The sequence below is a fragment of the Dasypus novemcinctus genome, chromosome 12, assembly GCF_030445035.2.
Source record: "Dasypus novemcinctus isolate mDasNov1 chromosome 12, mDasNov1.1.hap2, whole genome shotgun sequence".
NCBI classification, from domain to species: Eukaryota; Metazoa; Chordata; class Mammalia; order Cingulata; family Dasypodidae; genus Dasypus; species Dasypus novemcinctus.
In genome coordinates, this window is record NC_080684.1 from 82,540,646 (window position 1) to 82,566,433 (window position 25,788).

Below are 25,788 nucleotides of genomic sequence, written 5' to 3' on the forward strand. Positions count from 1 at the left end.
ACCGGCCAATGGCAGCACGCGTTCTTGGGGCGTGGGCGAAACAGGCTGCTCTCCCCTCGCCTATAGTGTGTGGGCTGGGGCTTGTGCGGGGCTCTATCTTGGCCCTACTTGGCCCGTAGTTGTGCTCGGAGGGCTTTTGTGTCCGGTTTTTGCTTTGCTTTGTGTCTGTAAGTTTTTGCTTTGCTCTACGGTGCTCCTCCCAGACGGGAGCCGGGAGGCTCAGAGGAGGCTGCACGGCCCCCTGCGAGGAGAGAGCGCGCCAGCGTAAGCGGCGGGTGTGAAGGCTGCGGGGAAGGGGATTCGCCGCGGAGATGCCGGAGTTCTTGGAAGACCCCTCGGTGCTGACGAAAGAGAAGTTGAAGAGTGAGTTGATCGCCAACAATGTGACGCTCCCGGCCGGGGAGCAGCGCAAAGACGTGTATGTGCAGCTCTACCTGCAGCACCTCACGGCGCGCAACCGGCCCTCGCTCGCCGCCGGCGTCAACAGCAAGGGGCCCCCGGACTTCTCCAGCGACGAGGAGCGCGAGCCCACCCCGGTCCTCGGCTCCGGGGCAGCGGCTGCGAGCCGAAGCCGCGCCGCCGCTGGCAGGGTAAGGACTCTCGGCCGAGCGACCTCCTACCGGGCCGGGTCCACAAAGGCGGACGTTTAGCGGTTGCTGCCGCGCGCCCGCCCCCGCCCGCAGCCCCTCCCTCCCCGCCCTCCCCGCCCTCCCCGTCGGGCCCCCGTGGGTGGCGCGGCTGCCCCCCGCGCCCGATCCTTGAAGCGGGAGCTTTGTGTCGGCTGTTGCTGGTCCGAGCTCCCGAGCTCCTTCGCTCAGGGGTTGCAGGCTTGGGAAGGGGAGGGCGCTGGAGGTGAGAGGCCAGAAGTTAGAGCCGGGGGGCTCGCGTCTTTTGACGCCGCGTCCCCGAGGTGTCAAGTTTTGTGTTTGCTATTATTTTGCCCCTGGATGATTGGAGCCCGCGCGTGTACTTCGGTGTTCTTTGAACACCGGCCGCCAGGATATTTAGAGGAAGGACTATCCTTGCCCTTTCCGAAAGCCCAGGAAGGGCCAGCGCTAAAATACTATAGGTTACGTTTGAGCGTTTTCCCGCTTTATTAACTGAAATGACTAGTCACAGAGGCTCAGAGCGCTCCCTGGAGGGCAATTTGTGTCATACTAATTTCTAACCAAAACTTGGGAGAAAAGAAATTCCCGCCTTTTTATGTTTTTGCATATGGAGGGTTTTTTGAACCGTTAATGTTTCCGTGCTTGCCTTACTTTCGTCCAGCCACTAGTCATCTTTGGGGAGACAACGTTAAGCTAAAGGGGCATTTTAGATGTTTAAGTGCTTATCAATCCTCAAGTGTTTGAAAATTAGTTACTGAGGGTTTGGAGTGGTTTTTGTTTCGTGTTTTGGGTAATTTTTACGTGAAGAGAGGAAAGGGATGACTTGGGAATCAGGAAAAAAAATGTTTATTTCATGACGTTCTGCTATTTCAGTTTAAGATGTCTTGATCCCAGTCTCAGATTGGGTCCAGCAAATGCTTATTTTGTTTAAGAATAGTTTGTTTTTTTGCCCTGTGGTGTTTTTTGTTTTGTTTGTTTTTTTGTGTTTTTTCATTTTTTCCTTTTTATTTCTCTTTTTATCTTTTTTTTTCTTCGTGGTTTTTATCTTTTATTTCGTTGGCTTTAATCTACCTAGTGTTAGACGTCAAACCGTAATAAAATGTGGTGAAAACTAGTGATTAGCATATACAGTACTTTGTGAAGCATTGAATGTGGAGTTGAGAGTAGTTGCTCCTGGTTACTAGTATAACTCAAGGTTGCTTTTTTCAAAGTGTGCCTCTCCACTCCCCAGGTGGAAATAAAAGAGTTTTGATAAACACTTAAATTTAATTGAAAATCTTACCCTGATCTGTAAAGAAATTGAGTTTTATTATCTCTTAAATGGGTACCTGGTAAATAGTGCCAGATATTTGTTCAAGAAATAAAAGACCCAGCCCCGCTTTATTGTTTCTAGTTCCTTGTTTCTATGGATTTGAAGAAAGCCACTTTAATCCTGCATCATATAAATTTACTTTTGGAGTAAAGTTTATCCAGTTTTCCCCTCTGTGAAAAGAAAGTATTCAAATTATTTTAGTAAAAATTGGGTTGAAATGAAATATTTTCCGTTTAAATCAGCACGCTTAAAAAAAAGGCAAACAGGCCTTCTAGAGAGCCCTGTATTTGCCTTGTGCAAATGTAATTTTGGACCATGGTAGTTTTGGGTTATATGTCTATAATAGGCTTATTCATTATTCATTTTTAAGGGAATGATTAATTTTCCACTGAAATAACCATCAGTTTTTTTGTTTCTTCCTTCAGCAACTTTGTAAAACAGAATATTGCTCGTTCTACCCTGATTTTTTTGTGGGGGGTGGGGGAGAAGACCAGAATTTTTAAAGATTTTTAAGTCTCAGTTCAATTATCCTGTCTCTGAGTGCCTTACCATGTGCTCTTTAATAATCTAATGACTCATAATAATCCAATGACTTGAGATTTTTGTATCATGATTATCTTTATTTACTCATATTACTTCAAAAAAATTTCCCTTTTTGTTGGCCAAGTTGGTCAGCACCATGCATATAAGTTCTGGGTTAAAGTAATATTTTAAAAGTATTTACTATGTCCAGGTTATGCTAAGTTTTTTTATGTCTCATTTAATGATCTGATTATTTCCATATAAACTATTTTCCACATTGACCTCACCATTTAACATTCCCACCAGGAATACAGGAGAGTTCCAATTTCTCCACATTCTTGCCGACTTTTGTTATTTATTTGTCTGTTTTTAAATAATAACCATCCTAGCGGGTGCGGTGTGGTATCATTGTGGTTTTGGTTTGCATTTCCCTAATGGTTAGTGCTGTTGAGTGTCTTTCCATGTGCTTACTGGCCATTTATGTATGTATCTTTCTTTGAGAAATGCCTGTTCAGGTCTTTTGCCCATTTTTTAATTGAGATGTTCTTTGATTTGTCTGACTTATATTTTTAAAGGACTCCTTTCATTTTAGCCATCACTGTGTTATCTTTTCTTATATTGCATGTTGGAAGTTTGTTTTGTTTTTCTTATTTCTAGGTTTATTTTTAAAATTATATGTATCTTCATGCCACCAGTATTCAGGTGTTGAAATTTTCTAGAGTTGGCAATTTGCCTTTTTGTTCCAAGGTATAAAGTAGGAAAATGTAGCCACTTGAGATCCAGTGGAGCACAGAATTTTTTTTTCAGGGGTAGTACAGGTTTATAAAAAATCATGCAGAAAATACAGAGTTCCGATATACACTCCCCACCCCAACCCACCCCATCATCAGACAGACACAGTTGTCCCCATTATTAACATTTGGAAGGTAACATTTCTTGAATCGTTAGTCTAGTGGAGTATGAGTTCCAAACTGAAAATAGCTAAAGATGTGAAATAGAACCATAAGAAGTATGTTAGCAATGTTAATTAAATCGTAAATTGGCCCCATACTATAGTAAGATGTTAAATATACAGGCTTTTGAATCAGAAAGCAATAGATTCCCATTCCAGGGCTGCTACTTATTCAGATGACCTTAACAGCACCTCTCAGATCATCACTTTTCAGCTGAAATGTAGGAATGATCTAAATAGCTACTTATAATAAGGTTGAGGACTACATACATGAAAATGCATACGTGAAATGTCTTGTGCTCAGGTCTGAAGTTTTTGTCTTCAGTACAATACAATGCAAAGTTACTCTAATACAATTTTTCAGACTTGGATAAGTATGTAAAAGTGATAGATAAAATCTATTTGGGTGTTACTGTATAACATGGCATGAAGATTATCTGAGTTAACTCTATGACCTTGGGTTTCAGTTTCCTGAAGAAAATGAGGGTATTAGTATCTATCTCATAGAATTGTTAGAATTCAATAAGATAATAATACAATTTTAGTTTGGTATGTAAGTGTTCAATCGAATCTGTCTTTTCATAATTATTATACTTAGTACCTGTGCTACTAAAGATAGCGTTTAATGAAGTTAGAGTAGCTCATAGTTGGTATTGTCAAGCTGTTACATGTTAAAGTTGAAAAAGACATTAGAGATCATCTGGTGGCTAAGAAGAAATTGGAGATCAGTGCCTGTCAAAAAGTAAGTACTTACTATTTTTGACTGAGGAAGCTCCAAGTGGTTGTGATTCACTCAAAGTAACAAATTTATCTGGAGGCAGAAATCAATGCAAACAGTTCCTTCTTCCTGATTAAAACTGATGTCTTGATAACCATGTTGCACCATACTACCTACATCTCAATTTTTGTCTCTAAATTTAATATTTTATTATATGGCATTATTTTTCTGGAATTTTCTTCCAATAGAATTTTTAAAAATCACGTAGCCTTTTATGAATGTACCTTATGCAAATTTTACTGGTCATACACTTAAGACTCCTTTGTACAGCTCAGGTTTTTCATTGTTTTAAGGAAAGTGTAAAAGTCTTTGTTCCTTACTTTGATAAGCCTGTGTTATTTCTTAATAAGAAATGAATTTTCAAAAATAAGTGACTTACTGTTCCCTCCCCAGATTGTACTTTAATTCATTCATTCATTTGACAAAATATTTATTGGTTATCTAGACCTGTGTCAGGTACTTTTTTTTTTTTTTTTTAGCAGCTTGGGATGTAAAAATGAGTAGCACAGTGCCCCTGCTTTCTGCTGCTCCTTTAACTCGCATCCCAATCACCTGAGATACATGTTAAAAATACAGATTCTCAGGCCCAAGGGTAAGAATCAGACTTGAGTAGGAATTTTTAAAATAGTAGTAACTTTTTAAAAAGTTTGGAGGTTTTGATAAGAGCCAGATTTGGAGACTCGCTTAAGGAATCACCATCTGGGAAAGTTAAAGCATGTATTCAGATAAGCAATAGAAAGTAGAGAGTATAGTGAGTGCCACAGAAAGATTTCTTGAAAACCTCAGGCTGTTACAAGAAGTTGAAATTCTTAAATGGTCTGGTGATGATAAAATTTAAACATTCTTACTGTGTAAGGGATTGTCTACAGGTAATACAAATCTGATCACGCTTTCTCTGTTAAAAGTATTTATGTTACATAATGGAGTTTTTCTCCCCAACTTGTCTGCTACAATTTGGAAAATTCAAGTCGGTCACTAAAATGGGATTAAGTATTTCATTAAAACAGTCATTTTTCTAGAGAATTAAAGGCTTTGAATATAGAATCCCTAGACTCTAGGCAACTTATTTTGTTATTGAGGTGTGGATTGCTTCACGATTTGAGCCTAGTTATTCTAGATCGGAGCAATATGTGTGTATCTTAAGGATGAACATACCCTTTCTGTAACTTTTACTGCCATATTTTTATTATAGTAAAGATTTCTCTTAAACTGATGTAATTGTTCTCATTAGTCAGTCTTAAAAAAAAGGAATTTCCCAACTCTTGCATTATATGAAATATTTCAAATTTTTATTTGTCAGAAACATAAAAATTCTAATACACAATCTAATAATACCTGATTTTTTTTTCCCCTCGGCATCATCAGAAAATAAGCAGTCCATACAATTTGTAATTTTAAGCATTTTGGATACAGTATTGTATTTTAATGCATTGTTGACCTTCTTTTTTCCTTTAATTGTAATTTGGGCCTAAATTGACTTTGATTGATGTTTGTGGCTATTTTTTGAGTTTTGTTTTGCTTTGTTTGTATTAGAGAAGGATATTGAACCTAGGGAATCGTATGTCAGAAGCCTGCACTAAGCCTCTTGAGCTACATCCCCTCCCTCCCCTGTGGCCATTTTTGTTCATACTCTGATGCTTTGTAGGGTTATTGAGGCATTCGTAAGGCTATTTGCTGCAACCCTGAACAGTACCCATTATTTTGCATTTTGCCTGTTTTTAATAGTTTTTCCCATAAATTTGTCATTGCTTAAATTACTTTAAAAACTCATTTTGAAATTTCCCTCCAAGTTTATTCCACATTAACTATAATCAATGATAGTCAGTACTAAGGCTGTCAGTACTAAGTGATCAAGCTGTGTCAGAGGTAATGTGTGACTATGAAGTCTCCAGTTTCCTTCAAGGATCACAAACTGGCTCGTAACTATGTTACAAGGAGAAAATTTGTTTCGTCTTCTTAAGGTCTGATAAATGTTTAAAAGGAATCATTTTTATATATAACTATAAATATAAACTTAGTAAAATCATACTGCATTTCTTAAAGCATGTAACTCTTGATGCAAAGTGAAGCCAGATAATTGTATATACCATATATACAATTTACTACTGGATAATTACTGTATTTACATTCTGGATTAATTTAAATTTAAGGAATCCCAGAAGAGGTCAGTAGTAAATTATATATATGGTATATACAGTTATCTTGCTTTGTTTTGCAACTTTCATATTTTATTTCTCCCTTGCCATCAAGAGTTACATGCTTAAAGAAATGCAGTATGATTTTTAAGTTACTTAAAAGAAAACAAGGGGAAACTGACTTTGGCCCAATGGTTAGGGCGTCCGTCTACCATATGGGAGGTCCACGGTTCAAACCCTGGGCCTCCTTGACCCGTGTGGAGCTGGCCATGCTCAGCGCTGATGCGTGCAAGGAGTGCGGTGCCACGCAAGGGTGTCCCCCGCGTGGGGGAGTCCCACGCGCAAGGAGTGCGCCCGTGAGGAAAGCCGCCCAGCGTGAAAAGAAAGAGCAGCCTACCCAGAAATGGCGCCGCCCACACTTCCCGTGCAGCTGACGACAACAGAAGCGGACAAAGAAACAAGACGCAGCAAATAGACACCAAGAACAGACAACCAGGGGAGGGGGGGGAATTAAATAAATAAATAAATCTTTAAAAAAAAAAAAAAAGAAAACAAGCACGAAGTTGATTTTAATACAGTATGTAATGTAGTCTAAAGTCTGTTGGTTTTTTGTTTTGTTTTTCTCTCTGGGTTTTTGATGCCATGATCTCCACTTTAGATATGTAATCCAAAATTTGTCTCAACTAGAATGTTTTTAAAATGGGGTTACTTGGCTTGGCTGTTTTGTTTGTATAATTAGAATTGAACTTAGAAAATTTCTTCAAATTAAATTTTGCTTTTAGTTTTTAATCAAGTAATTAATACCTAATAAAACTATAACTCTACTTGAAGATGAATTTGCATGTTTATCATAATAAATGTGTACTGGGTGTATTTAGATATATAAATGAAAATTTTCTAATTCATTTGAAAAATAACTGGACTTTGTTTACAGAAAGCCACAAAGAAAACTGATAAACCCAGATTGGAAGATAAAGATGATCTAGATGTAACAGAGCTCACTAATGAAGATCTTTTGGATCAGCTTGTCAAATATGGAGTGAATCCTGGTCCTATTGTAGGTAAGCTGATAAAATTTCAAATGTCTTTGCTATGAATCAGTACCCCAGATTGTTTCTCTAAGAGTTTGGGTTCCCTATTGTTATTGTTTGATAACGGTGCTCATATCACTTCCTGATGAGACCATAAGGGTGCATAGTATTTTCAGTGTGTGACAATTAAAGGAAAACTGAAGTAGCATAGCTTGGCCACATTCATCCAACCCAGTAAGTTAGTGACAGACTTGTAAATAGAACTCAGGTTATTAAATTCCTAGCATAGTACCCCCCCCCTTTTTTTTTTTTTTGGTTATCATAAAGGTACCTTTTAAAAAGTCCTGTCTCAGTTGAAACTCAAGAATGATAGATACCCTTAAGAACAAACTTTGTTTTTGTTTTGTTTTTAAAGAGAGCTTAGAACTAAATACTTTGGATTTATATCATTGGGTTACTTTTAGGTGGTGGTGATTTGCAAGGTTGGTTATGCTTTAGTTTTTAGGGTCTTAGGAATAACTTCAAGATAAGAAAAGCTCATTTTGATTTTAATTTTGTAACATTTTGAGCACTAGAATTGTGGGGATTTGCTTTTTGTTAGAGCTATAGTTTCAAGCGAGGATTTGTAATATTTTCTTTCATTTCCTAAATAAGGGAGACAGTGAAAAATGTTATCTTAAATTGTCACTACATGTTGAAATGTGTTAAGAATTTGCTTATAATCAGTTTTAATTTGCTGTCTGATTGGTATATAATTTCTTTTTGTGTCATCCATTTACCATAAAAGGTCATTTTAAATGCAAAGAAGTTATATTTTAGGTGTGATTTATAGGGCTTTTCTTTTTCCCATAAGTCAGTGGCTATAGGTGTATCGACTCTTAGAGTTGTGGGTGTTTAATCACAGTAATTCTTTAGGGAGGTATAGTCTGTTTATTAAATGATTTCTCTACATACGCAAGTGCTAAAATGAATGAAACTCACAATTAGTATTGGAAAAAAGTACAAAGTCTAAGACAAGACAGTTGGGGAGCTCTTTGGTAAACAGTGGTATAATCATATGTTTAAAATCCCCCAAAAAAATCTACCAATTTTAGGGAAGGATCAATTCTATAGTATTTTTTAAGTTTAGGAAAGGAAAATGCCTAAACTGGACTCGAAATAATAGAAATATTAAAATATAAAACAAAAATTAGTAGGGAAATATCTAAGAGCAGGCAAGAATAATAGCTAAATAAAGCAAGTTCTGCCTTATTACAGGAACAACCAGGAAGCTTTATGAGAAAAAGCTGCTGAAACTGAGGGAACAAGGAACAGAATCAAGATCATCTACACCTCTGCCAACAGTTTCTTCCTCAGCAGAAAATACAAGGCAAAATGGGAGTAATGACTCTGACAGATACAGTGACAATGAAGAAGGTAAAATTTTAAAATGTTAGTAAAATACATTTTTTTCCAGATTCATTTTAAGATACTTGACCATGAAGAAAATAAAATTTAAAACTATATTTAGTAAAATATAGTTTTTGCTCACATCTTTTGGAGTATTCCTCCAAGTAATTTGATTTAATATTTTTTGTTGATAGAATTTTGAGAAACTAAAAAGTACAAGTACCTAATTTTCATTATCTAAAATTGCCCATCACCTTTTCAGAGAATAAAATATTACAAAGTCCAAGTTCCTCCACTTATACATTCCCATTATCACCTCTGTAGAAGTTACCACTACATAACTTTGATGCTTATCTTTCCAGTCCATTTTTTCATACTTTTACATATATTTTTATCTTACTTGTGCTTTTTAAAAATCTATATAGTAGATATACTAAATGTTAATCACTTTTCTTTATTCCATATCATATTTTTGAGGTCCAATTTTAATTATTAAAATTATTTTGTTCCCTGTATAAATATATAGTGATAACATTTGAATAGGGCATCTTTTCTCTCTTCTGTATTGATAGACATTTAAATTGTTTACAGTGTTTGCTAGATAATGTGATTTTAAGGCAACTTTAAAGCAAATAGTTTGTACATTTTTTTAGTAGACTAAACTATTTTAAGAAATTTTGACATATTTAACTTTTTTTTAGAGTAGTACATGAATTAAATGTCCCTTTAAAATGTATTAGTAGTACAGCTTGATTTTTATAAGCTTTTAAATTATGAATTCTTAATTTTGTGATTGTTTAATTTGATGCACATTGCCTATATCTCCGTAAGAATTGCCCGCCAGGGCACAATCTGTCAAATTGATTTTCAGAATATGCAATATAGAGCCTTTTTCTTCAACAGCACTATTTTAGCAAGGAGGCAAAGAATAAAATCAGCTCAAACACAAGTAATGCTTAAACTTCCTGCCTCTTTTGCCTCTACAGGAAAGAAGAAAGAACACAAGAAAGTGAAGTCCACTAGGGATTTTGTTCCTTTTTCTGAACTTCCAACTACTCCCTCTGGTGGATTTTTTCAGTGTATTTCTTTTCCTGAAATCTCCACCCGTCCTCCTTTGGGCAGGACTGAACTACAGGCAGCTAAGAGAGTATACACTTCTAAGGGAGACCCATCTAGGGAACCTCTTAATGCCACAACCCTGCCTGGCAGGGAACAGTTGGAAAAGTTAGCCTCTGGAGGGAATTTGTTTACTTCTTCCAAGTCTAGTCATGATAGGTGTTTAGAGAAAAGTTCTTCGTCATCTTCTCAGCATGAACTCACTGCCATGTTGGTCTCTGCTGCAGCTTCTCCTTCACTGACTAAAGAAACCACCACTACTTGTTATAAAGCTATATTAGAAAATATTTGCTGTGGAGAGAAAAGTGGAATTCAACCATTATATACTGAAAGGCCCCATATTTCAGATCAGTCAATTCTTCCTGGTGAAAGGAAGGGACTAGAAGAGTCTGAGAGATCACAGGTAATTTCTCCACCCCTTGCTCAGGCAATCAGAGATTATGTCAGTTCTCTATTGGTTCAGGGTAGGGTAGGTAGTTTGCCTGGGACTTCTAACTCTATACCCCCAGTGGATGTAGAAAACACACAGAAGAGACTTGAACGATCAAATTTTCAAGAAACTGAATCCCTATCCCCTCCACAAAAACGCCCTAGACGCTATGAAAAGGCACTAGAGGAAAGGGATTCAGGAACATTTGTGGCATTTCAAAATTTACCTAAAGATGAACCAATGTCTTCTTTTGCTAAAACTGTTGTCTCTCATTCACTTACTACCTTAGGCATAGAATTGTCTAAGCAATCACAGCATGATAAAATAAATGCCTCAGAACTATCTTTTCCTCTCCATGAATCTATTTTAAAAGTAATTGAAGAGGAGTGGCAGCAAATTGACAGGCAACTGCCTTCATTGGCATGCAAGTATCCAGTTTCTTCCAGAGAGGCAACACGGATATTATCCGTTCCAAAAGTAGATGATGAAATCCTAGAGTTTATTTCTGAAGCCACTCCAACAGCAGGTATTCGGGCAGCCTCTGCTGAGTCTTGTGATAAACAGTTGGACCTAGCACTCAGTAGAGCATATGAAGCTGCAGCATCAGCATTGCAGATTGCAACCCATAGTGCTTTTGTAGTCAGGGCCATGCAGGCAGACATTAGTCAAACTGCACAAATTCTTAGCTCTGATCCTAGTCATGTGCACCAGGCACTTGGGATTCTGAGCAAAACATATGATGCGGCTTCATTTCTTTGTGAAGCTGCATTTGATGAAGTGAAGATGGCTGCCCATGCAATGGGATCTTCTACTCTGGGTCGCAGATATCTTTGGCTGAAGGATTGCAAAATTAATCCAGCTTCTAAGAATAAGCTGGCTGTTACTCCCTTTAAAGGTGGGACATTATTCAGAGAAGAAATACACAAAGTAATTAAAAAGTGCAGAAATAAACACTGATAAAGTTAAGAACAAAGACATCTTATTTTGATACAGGGAAATCAGGAGCTTTTCTAGGAATTTCAGGTGTATCTGCCAAAATTTTCTTTTAAAATCTTTTTTTAGTCTTTGGATTAATTTCAAAGTGTTAAGCTTCTGCCCATCAGATTATAGTACAAAAATAATTGCTTGCATAGAACTGCCTCTCTTTTTTTTTAAGTTGAACAAATAGAATGTTTGGTACAAAAATTTAAAGCTTTCTAGATCACATTTTTGTCTTAAATAGTTCATTATTTTCCATTTTACTTATGCTTTTACAACTCTTTAAAACTAGGAAAATTATAATAACTAGGATAAGTAGAATCTTTACTGTTTAAGAGCAACATATGTATTCTCTTTTTTACCTAGGACAAAACTAAACACTTGTTATACATTCAGAACAATGATTTTTATTGTTTAATACTCCCATCAAAGTATCTTTTAAGTTTTTAGAACTTGTCCATATTTTTTGCTCTTTTCATTTACATTTGTTTTTTTACTTACATCTACAACATAATATTTTACCAGTGCACCTCAAAGTGCTGGTCCACAGACAAGACAAACATGCACCAGAATTTAAATCTAAAGGTCCTTTTTAGAGTTAATTGACAGGGATTTTGGGGTAGTAAAACTTTATTGATAAACGTGTTGGTTCGAATTTTGGTGCACACTCCTCTTTTCTTCATGGACTGGTAGCAGACATTTTGTGGGTTAGTGCCAATCCATGGGTCACACTTAAACACTCTTCTAGAATATAATAGATTTCTTGGATTAATGCATTCTCACCCTCACTTTAGTTTTTCAGATTAACTAGACACTGGACAGATAGGGGATTTTTTAGTAATACTTTTCTTGAAAGGTATAGTTCATGGATGATTAAGCTTTGCAAACTAAACTTTAAAAGCAAATTTGAATTACTGGTTTTTAAAAAGAGCCATAAGAAATCAATAATATATAGTATTTATGTATCTGTGTAAAGCAGTGTATTATCCTCTGTTACCATTTCTGTGATTGTAAGATGAAACAGTCTATTTGATAATCACATTTTTTAATATTTTTATGGAAAACACTTGCAATAAGCATAAGCAAATATAGTGTCTTGGGTACTTCTCTAACCACTGCCATATTCTTAAGCTATACATGTCCATCTTTACAGCTTTCTGGGAGTAATTTTATTTGTTACTTGTCTTCTGAAATGTACATGTATTCATGTACCTACTAATTGCTATGTGATTTTTTTAATGTATTACTGTAGAATGGTTATGCAAATTCAATAAAGTTGTTAAATTTGAACAGTTTTGTGTGGTCTTCAGAAACGTATGTTTGTTTTATTCTTGGAATTGCAACAAGTTAGATATTTGTTTATACACATACCTTTTCCATTTCAATACTGAAGTTCACTTGACATTCCAGTGGTGTAATTGAAAATATTCTAATGGTTGTGTGGATTTTCTTCCCTTTGAGGACCATATTTTTATTTGCTGTTGGAATCTAAATTTGTAAGAAAATTGGTGGGTTTTTTTTTTTTTTTGTCTATAATCAATTTCTGTTCAATTCTTAATGAGTTTTTTACTTTGTGCTTTCTGATTCTTAGATTCTGAGTTAACAAAGCATAAGAGTAAAGGTTATACCAAACGTAGATACACGGATAGATCCATTAAAAGAAGTTACCAGGCGGTGGGGGGTAGAGTTAATAGCTCAGTCCTAAATAAAGATTAGACTGTTTGAACTAACTTGGTAAAAGTCACTGTGCAATTTGGGGAAACTTGCCAAGTGGTCTCTTGACTAATACTTGACTGGACAGTTAGCAAGACACATAATACAGCTATCTTGACCACTCTTAGCACAAATACATTGAGTTCGTGCAAAACTAAGCTTTTGTTCAGTAGTTTAATAAAAAAAAAAGCTCTTTCAAAGATGATAAGATCCAAGACTGGAAAAATAGAATATTGGGGTCTGTTAAAAAAGATATGTCAGGGAGCAGATGAAGCTCAGTGGTTGATAGCCTTCCCATGTACAAGGTCAATACCCAATACCTCCTAAAAAAGAGAGAAAGACATATCTTTGAATTGTTAATAGCCATCATGGTGTAAGCCAACTAATACATAAGAACACTGGTTTCCCTTGGAAGAAATGTTATCTTGGTTTGGTTATGGGCAGGGTGGGGGTGGCAGGGAATGACTTGTGATTGGTTGCGAACAAGATTTCTGCCTTCCACCTCAGTTGTACCCAGGTTTTTTGTAACTATATTTACAAATGAGGGAGGAGAGACTTTTAAATGGTACATATGTGTTATTGTTAATTACCATTTATTGAATTTTTAGAGACGATATATTACAGGTTTTTTCATTCTTAAAATTCTGTATAGCTTTCTCCCTTCCACGTTCCAAATCTTAATAAGCTTACATTGGTCAAATAATAATGTAATACGTGGACAAAAGAATCTCAGCAACTCAGTACTTTGTCCTTTTTCCCCCAAATTAAATTGCATTTAACAAAAATCCTCCATGGGAACAGTTTTAATTCACTTCATATTTAAGGATATATGAGTCCCAGAAAATGGCAAGGAGAATAATTAGGAAATGGTGATCAGATTAAGAAGTGGGGGGATAAGAATTCAATAAAATAATGAGGACAGAAAGTATAGTTAATAATTTTCACCTGTTGAGGTAATAACAATAGACAAATTTGTTTTACTTATTAATGTGCCTAAACTCAGGATTCCTAAGTAATATTAGGATGCTTTGTACTTAGTAGTAAGTTTCAGATGGTAATGGTTTCTCTGATGTTATTTTCAGACTCTAAAGTAGAGCTTAAGCTTGAGAAGAGAGAACCACTGAAGGGGAAAGCAAAGACTCCAGTAATACTCAAGCAAAGAAGATTTGAACACAATCAGGTATCCTTAGTTTTATGATCACCATTAAAGATATAAATAATATCTTTACCATTAAAGGTATAAATAATACCTTGACAACACTAATCTCTGTTTTAGCCTTTGGTGAATAGTTGACAGCCAGGTTCTAGCAAATTCAACCCTTCATTCCATTTTCAATAAAGTGGAATTAGAAGTCCCAACTTTTTGTTTTTGTAAGTGTGTTGTAGCCTTTCCTTGCTGTAAAAATAAATGCTTAATAAATGTCTCATGCAAGTTTAATTTTGTGCTAAGTACGATTCAAATAATTCTTTTTGAAAGTTGGGGAAGGTATGTTTGTGTCTTGGTCTTCAGACTTCTTACTGTGCATTTAGCCTGGAAGCTAGTCTGGTCCTAAAGCCATACAGTTTTCTTTCTTTTCTTCTACGTGAAAATTATGGGGGAAATTGCCTTTTTCGTTATGGGAGAGGTAAGATAAAATTTTTCCAAAGGAAAATATAAGAAACTAGAAATAAAGTAAGCCCAGGTACTGAAATGAACTAGTTTACAGAGCACATTATTAGCTTTAACCTAATAGTAATTTGGCAGATTCTCTACAAGGCAGCTATACTGAGTGATTTTTCCTGCTCTTACTTGATACCTGGCTGGAAGATTTTTCTCATTGGTTATTCATCTTATATTTATCATTTTTTAAATGACACATCCTTGAGATTTCTTAAGCTATATCCCTCTCCTCATTTGATGTAATTGATAAGCTGAATTTCTAAACAAGCTTGGTGACTATGTAGAGAATATATAGAAATTTGAATGAAAAAAGATTGCATTTAACGTAGAACCGAACTCTAGGCTTGTTAGGGAAGAGCTGTAGTAGCATGCTGAAGATTAAGGATATAACAGGAAGAGAGACTAGGAAAATCTGAAACAAACATTTGAGATTTTGGTCCAGAGTGTGAAGACAAGGTGGTAGTGTGCTAGCAGGAGTGTATGACTGGTCAGATGATAAGTAAAATATATATACTTAAGGGGTAAGTGTTTGAGATAAGAATCTAAACTGAGGAACAGGATATATAGTGGGGGGAGGGGGGGATGTAGATTTTGGAGTTGACAGACCATATTAGACCATGGCCTTATGGAAAAATCAGACATAATGAAAAGTAGAGCCTCAGTCATTATCAATGCTTTACCAGTTTTGTTTCATCTTCCCCCTCTATCCTCTAGCTTTTCAATTTGCTTTTGTAGTTTTGTTTTTTAGTAGAGGCTATTAAATCTGATATATCATTTCACACAATATCAGTATGTATCTCTAAAAGAATTTTTTAAAAATACATAATACCAATACCAGTAATTCTTTCATATTTAATCCATGTTCAGAGTCCTCCAGTTGTTTCAGAAATGTTTCTTTTTTGATGAAATTATTCAAATCAGGATCCAAACAAGATCCACATATCATTTGTTTTTAATTTCTTAAATCTATGGCCATTCCCACTATAAGAGTTCCTCCTTCCTCCATTTATTCAATGAAGAAACCAGGTCATTTCTCTACAGAACTTCTCACATTCTTTGGCAGATTGCTTTTTCAGATTGCTTTTTCAAATGTTATATAATTTGCTCTTTTATACCTTACATTTCCTGTAGAGTAGGTGTTATATTATACTTTACTATGCAGCAGAACTTTCTCCAGTGATAGAAGTGTTCTAAATCTGTCCTGTCCTTTATGGTACCCACTAGCCACATATGGCTATTAAATAGTTGGAATGTGAAATTACACTTAATGTTTAATTTTATTTCATTTAGCTTCATTTGGCTAAGGGTTGGTTAAAATCAGGTTGTTTCTTGGGCAGGAATACTTCATAAATAGTGTTGTGCCCCTCCTATTGCATAATTTCAGGAGATACATAATGTCCTTTGTTAATATTAAAATTAATTAATAATATGAACAGATGTCAAAAGCCTGATCCATCCATTATAAAGTTCCAGGTCCTCCTTTTATTTAATTCAACAGCTACTGATGATTATTGTCTTGAGCTATTACTTCATTTGAAGTTGTAAAATGGGGATTTTTCTTATTGCCTCATTCCTTGGCATCTACTACTAATAATTCTTTTTTTTCCTTCTGTTTATTTTCTCTAACCATTTTTTTTCTTTATTAGAGAAGTTGTGGGTTTACAGAACAATTGTGTGTATAAAATACAGGATTCCCATACTCTGCCCACCACCCACACCTTACAGCATTGTGGAACATTTATTATAACTGATAGCACATTCTTAGAATTTTACTGTTATTAAGTATAGTCCATAGGTTTAACTTAGCGTTCATTGTGTAGTATAGTTCCATTGATTTTTTGTTTGTTTCTTTGTTTGTTTTAATTCTGGCCATATATTCCCTCAAACTGCATGGTGACCCTGAAATAAAATTCATACAGGAGAGCCGGGGTAAATTTATTTCTCGCCTTTTTATACCAGTTTTCAAAATACAGTTACCCAGCCACTGTGAAAGGTGACCAGTAAGATTTTAGTATTATGGCTTTTATCTTTTTTATTTGTTTTAGTCAATTGTAGTCATTTTTTAATGTTCACATTGTATCATCTTTAGCCAGTGGAATTACTGAGTTGGTTTCTATATCTTTTATTGACCTCAGTTGTCTCTAGTAGTTGTTTTCTGGTACAGTAAGATGTCCCAGCTTCATGTTTTATTTCCTACCTCATATCTGAAATCAGCCATTTTTCCAGGGAACCTGTTTCTTTTAATGGAAAATGCTATTTGGAGGCTACAATCTGCATATTTGGGTGTATATTCCTACTGGTTGTCTTACTTCTAAGCCTTTTCAGTAGGTAGAGCTAGGAATTCCTTTTTTTTTTTAATTTTTTTTAAAAAGGAAAAAAGAGTTAGGAATTTATATTGATATTTCAAATTAAGATTATAAGCTATCTAACTTCTTTGTGTTATACGTGTATCTCTTTTCTCTTAGGATCAATGGCTTGGTTCTTAAAACGGTATTACTATAGAAATTATCACTATATATATTAAAGTTTAAGAATTATAATATAACATTACTACTAAAAATAAGGCCGCTAATTGCAATTTTGAAAATTTTTTCAGTTTTTCTTGTCCTCAGGATAGTCAAAACACTGCTTTAAAGTCACTGGAAATAATGTTTTCCTTTGTGTGTAAGGCCATCCGTTTGTGTAGTTAGTTTTGCTATCTAATATTAGAGATTGCATTTTTCTTTTCACAGTTAATTTTTTTGAAAATTGAGAATTTGTATGTGGCTTCATTTGGGCAAAGCAAGGGTGAGTCAGAAATCTAGCTTCTCTCCTTTTCCACTCAATCTATAGGTCATCATTTTTATTATTTTTTAGTTTATAATTTCTTTGTTAAAATATGAGTAAATATGTAAATTTATTTGTGTTCCTGCCCTTTTATACAAAAGGCAGCCTACATTTCTCATTCCTTGACCTTTCTGATTTCAGTTGAAACGCATATTCTGGAGTCACTCCTTCTCATTATGAAGTCATCTTCTCATTACTTTGTGCAGCTGCACAGTATTGCGTTTTATGGCTGTACTGTAATTTATTCAGCCAGTTTGCTTTTGGGTGGGTATTTGGGTTTTTGGTTTTAGGCTATTACGAAGAATGCCACAATAAACTAAGAATAGTCTTTTGCATGTGTCATTTCTTATTTTTGTCAATTTACCATAGGGAAATCTAGAAGTGAAATTGCTGGGTCATAAGGTAAATGCTCAAGTAATTTTGCCAAATTTATTTACAGGTTTATTTACAAATGCTTATGTAATTGCGAAATTACAAATATGGTCAAATTCCCTTCCATAAGAGTTGAAGCATTTGGCCTTCCAACCAGCAATGCATGAGAGTACCTTCCTCTAATAGAGAAATTTGACCCTGTTAAAAAAAAGTTAAGATTATTTGTGTGATAGTGAGCTTTTCAGAATTAAAGTAGCTTTTAGTTATCCTGGTCATTTCTTTTAATAACTTAGTTTTGTATAATTTTTTTGTTCAGAGCTTTTTTTTTTATTTACTGGGATTTATAACATTCTATAATAGCCCAGCTTCTGTGTTCTCATGTGCCTTACTACCTAATGCCTACTGCTTAACTTTTTACCTGATACCTTATCAGAAGGCAATGTGAAAAGGTTTTTACTTTTTTTCATGTACCAATGAATTTCTTTCTTTTATATTAATGTATGATCCATCTTGCTAATTAAAACATTGGATTATATTTTTATAATTTTTATTCATATTTTCTTCTCAAAGCCAATTGTTTTTTTAGTGGATTCTAAAAATTAATCTTCAGAATATCTTTCCTGATTGTGTGAAGGATTGTCAATGAATTTTCTGTGAAGATTGATTAATTCTAAATTAGATGGTGATATATAGGTACTAATAAAATTGGATGACATTTCTCAACTTGAGAATTTAGTAAATCCAAACAACAAAAGAAAGTTTAAGTGATGTATAGTGAACATCCCCATTCTCAGCCATTCCCACAATATGAGCTCTTAAATTGCTTTCACAGAAGAAAATAATCTTTAATTAGAACTTGATCTTTATAGTCACAGATACTAATAGTGTACATATTTCTTCATATTTTTTTCCCCTTAACCAAAATGATTTAATAACTGGTAAAATTGTGAAAATTTTGATGAGATTATTCAAAACAACATAAATACAAAGTCCTAGAGTTTTGTAGGCAACAATTTTAAGGAAAATGGCTGTTTATTTTTTTAGGCAGTACCAGGGATTGAACCTGGGACAAAATGACTGTCTTTTATCCCCATCTTATCTTTATGGATATAGGCACAATATCTGGTCTTTATATAGGCTCAGTTGCAGAACTGAAAACTTTATTAGCCCTTTCAAGTAATGTAATTCTTTAAAGGGGGAGCAGCAATGAAAGTAGTTCAAAAGCGCTTTGTTTTCTTCACTCAGTTGTATTCAACTCTTGCTGCACATTATAATCCCTTCAAGAGCTATAAAAATTAAGCCAAGGTCTTTCAGGAAGAGGTTGTGATTTAATTGGTCAAAGGTAGAGTTGGGGGCCTTGCTTATTTTTTAAGCTTTTCAAATGATACTGTACAGCCAAGGGTTGAAAACTCAGATTAGTTACTCTATTAATTTACATAATAAGGATTTTGACTATTAATAAGCATTACTATTTTTGTGTGTGTAATATTTTGACTAACATTAAGTTTGCATTGAAAATTTTTAGCTAGTTGATAGGATAAGGCAACCCAGTGATTCAGGTTAAGTCAAAGAAAAACTCTTGTGATGACAATTCTAGATATGGCTAGATACAAAATTAGATATATGAAACATTGTGTACCTTGCAGGATTTTGGTAGTAATGCTTTCAGCCAAATAAACATTTATTGGATGACTGCTTCTGTTACAAGAGTATCTTTTGACACAAGATAAGAGCAAAACAAATCTTTTAAATTAATAGACACTGGCTTGATTATAAAAATATGTTACCTAAATAAAATATTAACTTGAAAGCAAAAGTGACAATATAAGCAACACTCTACTATAATCATTTTTGGTGGATATTTTCTGGTTAAAATAATTAAAAAGAATCATGGAATAGTGGCTTCAAAATTGAATGCTGCGCTATTTGAAATACAGAATCTCAGGGTTCACCCCACTTCTCCTGAATCAGAATCTGCATTTTAACAAAAGCTCCAGGTGCTTCTTATGTATATTATAGTCTAAGAAACACTAACCTAGTCATTTTCAAACTGGTATGTAAGGGCTACTCAATTATGTGTTAAATGAGGAAATACTGATCCACTTTTCACGGAGAAAAGAATCTGAGACAGGAAGGTAACAACTTGTCTAGCACATTCCTTATTTTTCTGTAGGAGTGAATCACATGGTGGTTTTGCAGTGACGTTTTAGGTTTACACGGTCATGAAAGGATGAGCACTAGGTTTGTGTTGCTGCTCAATTTTGACATTTTTTGTTTTCAAAAGGGTTTGACACCTTTTGAGTTCAGATAGCTATGTGTGGATTATAATTCAAAATCTTTCACTTAAGTAACCCTAACCATATAAAAAAAATGTTTGATATGCCAATAATCATAAAAGTTTGTATTTTAGTTTTAAAAGGAAATTTACTTGTTATCACAAATGACTTTTTCTAAGTCATGATTAGTGTGATTTTTGTTTAGACAGCCAATGACATTGCTGTGATACTAGAGCCATCTAGCAGTCACAGAAGTAGCCAGTGATAATTGATATACTTTTCTTCCTACTTTTTATATAATTGGTGAGCTATTGGAGATGATAGGCTCTTCTTTAGTGTATGTCACCATATTTTTAGTGTTTTCCGGTGCCTACATATTAGTTCAATCAGTTTATTTAGAAATATTTTGAGGACATGTTTGTAAATGCTAGCATTTGGAGGTTTGTCTTGGCTTCTCAGTATACTAATATGGCTATTATTAAGGTGTTTGATGTTAGAATATGGCTTTTTAATGTGTCGATGCTTGAATAGAGCTATTCTCAAGCTGGAATAACTGAGACTGAATGGACAAGTGGATCTTCAAAAGGCGGACCTCTGCAGGCATTAACTAGGGAACCTACAAGAGGGTCGAGAAGAACTCCAAGGAAAAGGGTGATGCAAGGCTTATTGCTTAGAATTGGGTTTTCACATTGGTAGGGTTTTAGTGATTATTTTATATTTATTGTTTGTTTTGTTTTCAAACTAACAGGTGGAAACTTCAGAACATTTTCGTATAGATGGTGCAGTAATTTCAGAGAGTACTCCTATAGCTGAAACCATAATGGCTTCAAGCAACGAAAGCTTAGTAAATATATTTCATAAATTATACAAGTGGTATTCTTTGTAAATTACCCTTTAATTAGAATTGGGGAGGTGGTGAATTTTGCCAAGTCTCAGATTTTTCATGTTTTTAAATACTGTATTTTAAATTGATTTTCTCCATACAGTTCTGAACTTAAGAATTTTTTTATATAGCAAATTTATATAAATAAGATTCATTGTACAAGAATCCTAAATACTATAAGGATGCTTTTTAAAGAATGATAAGATGGCACATGTGAAAGCACTTAATGTGTTTGTAGGCTCTGTTGCCAAAGTTTTTATATTAAGGGAAAGTTGTAAATATTACAGACATAGAATATCTTTCTGTTTCTTTTCTTTTTTTTTTACGTGTCTTTGTTATGTTTGGATAATTCTGAGTCTGAATAATTTGAATCTTGGCAGGTTGTCAATAGGGTGACTGGAAATTTCAAGCATGCAGCTCCTATTCTGCCAATCACTGAATTCTCAGACATACCCAGAAGAACACCAAAGAAACCATTGACAAGAGCTGAAGTAAATGAATAAAATTTAGATCGAGGCCTGTCATTAATCTTTTAAAGAAGAAATATTCTTATTTGTTTTTTGGTGTGGGTGGGTGCAGTGCTTTCTTTATTGGGTGGAGTGTATATTATTTTAAAGAGAGAGGTTTAGTAGTAGAAGTGGAAATTAACCCTAACACAATATGATATGCTAATACTCTTTTTTTTGCTACTATGAGCCTACATCCAGTTTTCAAGGCAGTGGTCATTTATGTGCTACTTGTAGTATGTTCTGTTTGTCACGGTTGAGGCTGTGAGGGAGGGAGGCTACACTTTTGTCTGTTAGATTGAAAAGTCAAATAATGGGTCTTTGAAGTGACATCTGATGCTTGATTTAAATCCTGTATAATTAAGCTTAAAAGAACTAACTGCATGGTGCATTATAATTTTAGTGACTACTGAAGGAGATGAAGTATTTATTTTTATTTGGTCATAAAGGTAAACAGCAAGACAATTAGGTTGTTAAAAGATTTTATGTTTTTAAAGTTGGGAAAATTGGATTAACTATAATTTAAAACATAGCTGAAATTTGTTCAAGGTCCGTGTTAAGTGGATATCTTCTATATTTGACAGTTTATTACAGAATCTTTAACAGGAAGAAATGCATGTATATCCATTGAGGAAACTTATACTGCCCTATTAGATGTACTGACTTTTTAAAAAAAACTTATTTGAATATGTGGTGCTCCCCCCCCCCAAAATTCCACATTAAGGTATCTTCATATTGAAGAAATTTGAAGAGCATTTGGAAGCTTTTGGACACCTAGGCAATAATGAACTTGGAAACAGTATTTGTAAAAACTAGGGTAGATTTCTTTAAATGCATTTTGTTCTTTAAAACTGCTATTTAAAATTGTTTTAATTATTGTACTTTTACTTAAATTTTAACTTGTGATTGTTTGTTTCTTATTAGGTGGGAGAAAAAACAGAGGAAAGAAGAGTAGAAAGGGATATTCTTAAGGAAATGTTTCCCTTTGAAGCATCTACACCAACAGGAATTAGGTATTCACATACATTGAAACAAGTATTAGTGCATTCTACTAGGGAATTTTTTATTTTAATTCTGTTCTCAGGATTGAATTGTTCTCCTTCTGGGAACACTTTAATTCCTCTAAACTACCAGATGATCATATTTTTGAAAGTTGAGCTAGTTTCAGAAATACTTTGATTAAGTAACTGTAGATAAATAATTTGCCCACTGTATATTTCATATAATAAGGAAATAAATATTTTCCTAATACTTTTATCCTAAATGAAAAGGCTGTGTTTAAATATTCATTGATTTGTTTTCTGACAAAGGAATTAAAACCAAACTACTTCCTCCCCACACACACACTTATCTCCTAAATAAGCTTTGGAAAAGTTTTAAGAAGGCAGATTTACAGAATATTTATCAGTTTTCTGATAAATATTTATCTAAATATTATTTTCTGATAAAAGATACACATCTGACTTTTTAAATGAAAAAATAGAGGTTTAAAAGTAGGTTATTGACTTAACTGAGACCACTTGTGAGATAATTTTTTAGTTACCTCAAAAGAATGTGCTTGGAATTAGGAGTAGCAGTGATAACTTTTATTGCTACTTGGAATTACAAAGAGCAATGTCATTTTATGCTATTTATCTAAATCAAGGTTTTATCTAAAATTTATTTTTCTCTTCTTTCATTCCCAACAGTGCTAGTTGTCGCAGGCCAATCAAAGGGGCTGCAGGCCGGCCATTAGAACTCAGTGATTTCAGGATGGAGGAATCTTTTTCATCTAAATATGTTCCTAAATATGTTCCCTTGGTAGATGTCAAGTCAGAAAAAACAAAAAAGGGACGTTCCATTCCTGTGTGGATAAAAATTTTGCTGTTTGTTGTTGTGGCAGTCTTTCTGTTTTTGGTCTATCAAGCTATGGAAACCAACCAAGGAAATCCCTTCACTAAATTTCTTTCTGATAAGTCTGCAAAATCCAACTGAATGCTATATCTTTGGCACATTCAACTTGGTCTCCTAATTTTAATAACTGTATATAAACACTGTACTCTTGTTGACTCAAGAACTAAAATGTGATTTCACCGCGATAAATGTCGTATTCCATTGAAAAGAAGGCATATAAATGGACTTCATTTAAATGTTTTGGACTTTGGACTAGTAGGAGATCACTTTGTGGCCATACGAATAACCTTTTTTAGCTCTGGAACTTTTTGTAGGCTTTATTTTTTTAATGTGGACATCTTTACTTCATTTTTTGAGAAAAATGTATATTGTTTTTGTGTATTTGGAAAACAAGAAGGGCAAAACATGGTAGTATAATGTGAAGCCACACATTTAAATACCTTGAATTCTTACAGAACAGATTTTAAGATTTATTCTCTGCTGAATTAAGAGCTTTAGATATGTGAAACATAATGAAATTCAGTAAGAGGAAAAGTAATTTGGAATTGCACAATTTGAACAAAGTTTGATAGTGTTTATGGGGAAAAGTACAGCAATAATCTGTAATTTTTATTAATAGTAATATTATTGTTGTAGCCCTATTGTACTCACTTTTTAAAAGATTTCTAGTATCATGAATGTCCTACTTCAGTAAAACCCATTTAAATACAGTTGATTTTTAGCAGGGATCTTTTAGTGCAAACATATGTGTTTTAGATTACTGTAAATTGGCTATACACGTTTTTAAAGTCTATTAGCTGGCTATCAAGCCATAATAGGAAATTTGTCCTCTTTATTTACAGCAAAACATTTATTCTGTACAATTTGGTACATAAATAATTTTTAGATAGATAAGTATGTGTGTTTGTTTAGAAGTTAGAAACTTTAAGCACTGGTCTTACGTTCCATTTGGATTCATTATTGCATTGTCTCCTGTTACCAAAAACAAATTCTGCCAAGTTTTTTGCCCTGTATTTCCCAACATAATTTGATTATAAAGTGCAAAAAAGTATCTGCTTTCAATGCATAAACTTTTCTTGGATATACAGTAGTTAACTCATAAAATTGTAAACTCAGAATATGAGGAGGGCATTATGGTTTTGTATACTCTTGAACTGGTTAACTTTATCTTTGTGGTGGATTTTTTTTTTTAAGCTGACACTTACCTCATGTATAACTTGGCTAAGTAAAGTTGTAAGTAATTGAAATTCCCATAGAATCAAGTGAAACAAAAAATTAAAAACTTAAATCATTTGCATTTCAGACTTAGAATTGTTGAACATAAAGCACACTAAAAATGTAAGTTATTTTTGAATATCATCTACAATAAAAATGACACTTTCAAAAAAGGAAAAAGCTGAAGCTGAAGATATATATTTAGACTGGCACAGAAATTTGATTTTAATTAGCCCTGTTCTGATTTTTAGCTAGTTGATGTTTTGTAGACATTTTCACTTACTTTGCATTCAAAACCAGAAACACTTGAAGATCTGGTCCTGCAGAGGGAGTGGGAAACTTACTCCTAGATCAGAAATGTTTGCCTCTGAGTAAAAGTGTTTCTTTGAGATGAGCCACAGAGGGGCCACGTTTTACTCAACCTTTCCGCTATAGGGTAACAGCAGGTCTTACTTTGTTTTTAAGTTTTGTTTCCCATATTGTTTTCAGTCTTTTGTTTATAACTTAGAAAGTGTGAGAAACCGCATTTAATGTTTAAAAATGTGGGAAGATAAATCAGATTTAACATGTCTGTAATGTCAGTTCTCTAAAAGGAAAAGTGTGGTCCAAAATAGCAAAAGTAGGACCAGCTAAAACATGTAGTCTTTATTTTTTAAAACATGTACTTGGTCTTTTGTCTGTGTCTGTTTTATGCCACTAGAGTAAATGTGTCCTTGATGTAAATGCAAAGCATTTCTTCTTGATTAAATTGTAGATGTAGTAGTTAAGACTTTACAATATAATTCAATAATAAAAAAGTAATTAACCTCTGGTTTTGTCATTGCATAAATGCTTTCCAGATTTACAACACAACTATACAATAACATACTACAATTCTGAGATAACATAACTTGTAGAGTATTTTTTAATTATTGAGGATTTAGTTCTTTCTTTAGTCTGTTCTCACATGTTCTATTCATGATAGTAAGTTCCTCATTAGTTCTTAGGTAAGCAATGTATAGCCATTATACTCACAGAATAACATAAGGAAGCTCCAAAGATACCTCTCCCACTTCCTCCAATAGAGTAACTACTTCTTTTCAGTCTCCTTTTCTTTTTTTCCTCTGTTTTACTGTAACCCTCATGATTATTAATCTTACTTTGAGACGAAGCAAAAATGTCACATTTTTTTTTTCATGGACCTGTCCTCAAAA

General features: G+C 34.4%; 1 protein-coding gene across 3 annotated transcripts; it reads left to right on the forward strand.

Annotated features, from left to right (window-relative positions):
* TMPO (thymopoietin) lies at positions 1–25,404 on the forward strand. Of its 3 annotated transcripts, XM_004464134.5 has the most exons (9): positions 8–590; positions 7,242–7,368; positions 8,596–8,754; positions 14,047–14,144; positions 20,630–20,749; positions 20,847–20,942; positions 21,362–21,472; positions 22,412–22,500; positions 23,176–25,404. In XM_004464134.5, exons 1-9 carry the CDS (start codon positions 312–314, stop codon positions 23,459–23,461), a joined length of 1,365 nt encoding a protein of 454 aa, XP_004464191.1. In that variant the 5' UTR covers positions 8–311; the 3' UTR covers positions 23,462–25,404. The 3 variants fall into 3 exon arrangements, with proteins under 3 accessions (XP_004464190.1, XP_004464191.1, XP_004464192.1); XM_004464135.5 differs by lacking the exons at positions 20,630–20,749; positions 20,847–20,942; positions 21,362–21,472 and having other exon boundaries at positions 17–590; XM_004464133.5 differs by lacking the exons at positions 14,047–14,144; positions 20,630–20,749; positions 20,847–20,942; ... (1 more) ...; positions 22,412–22,500; positions 23,176–25,404 and adding an exon at positions 9,714–12,541 and having other exon boundaries at positions 1–590.
* Positions 25,405–25,788: the final 384 nt, after the last annotated feature.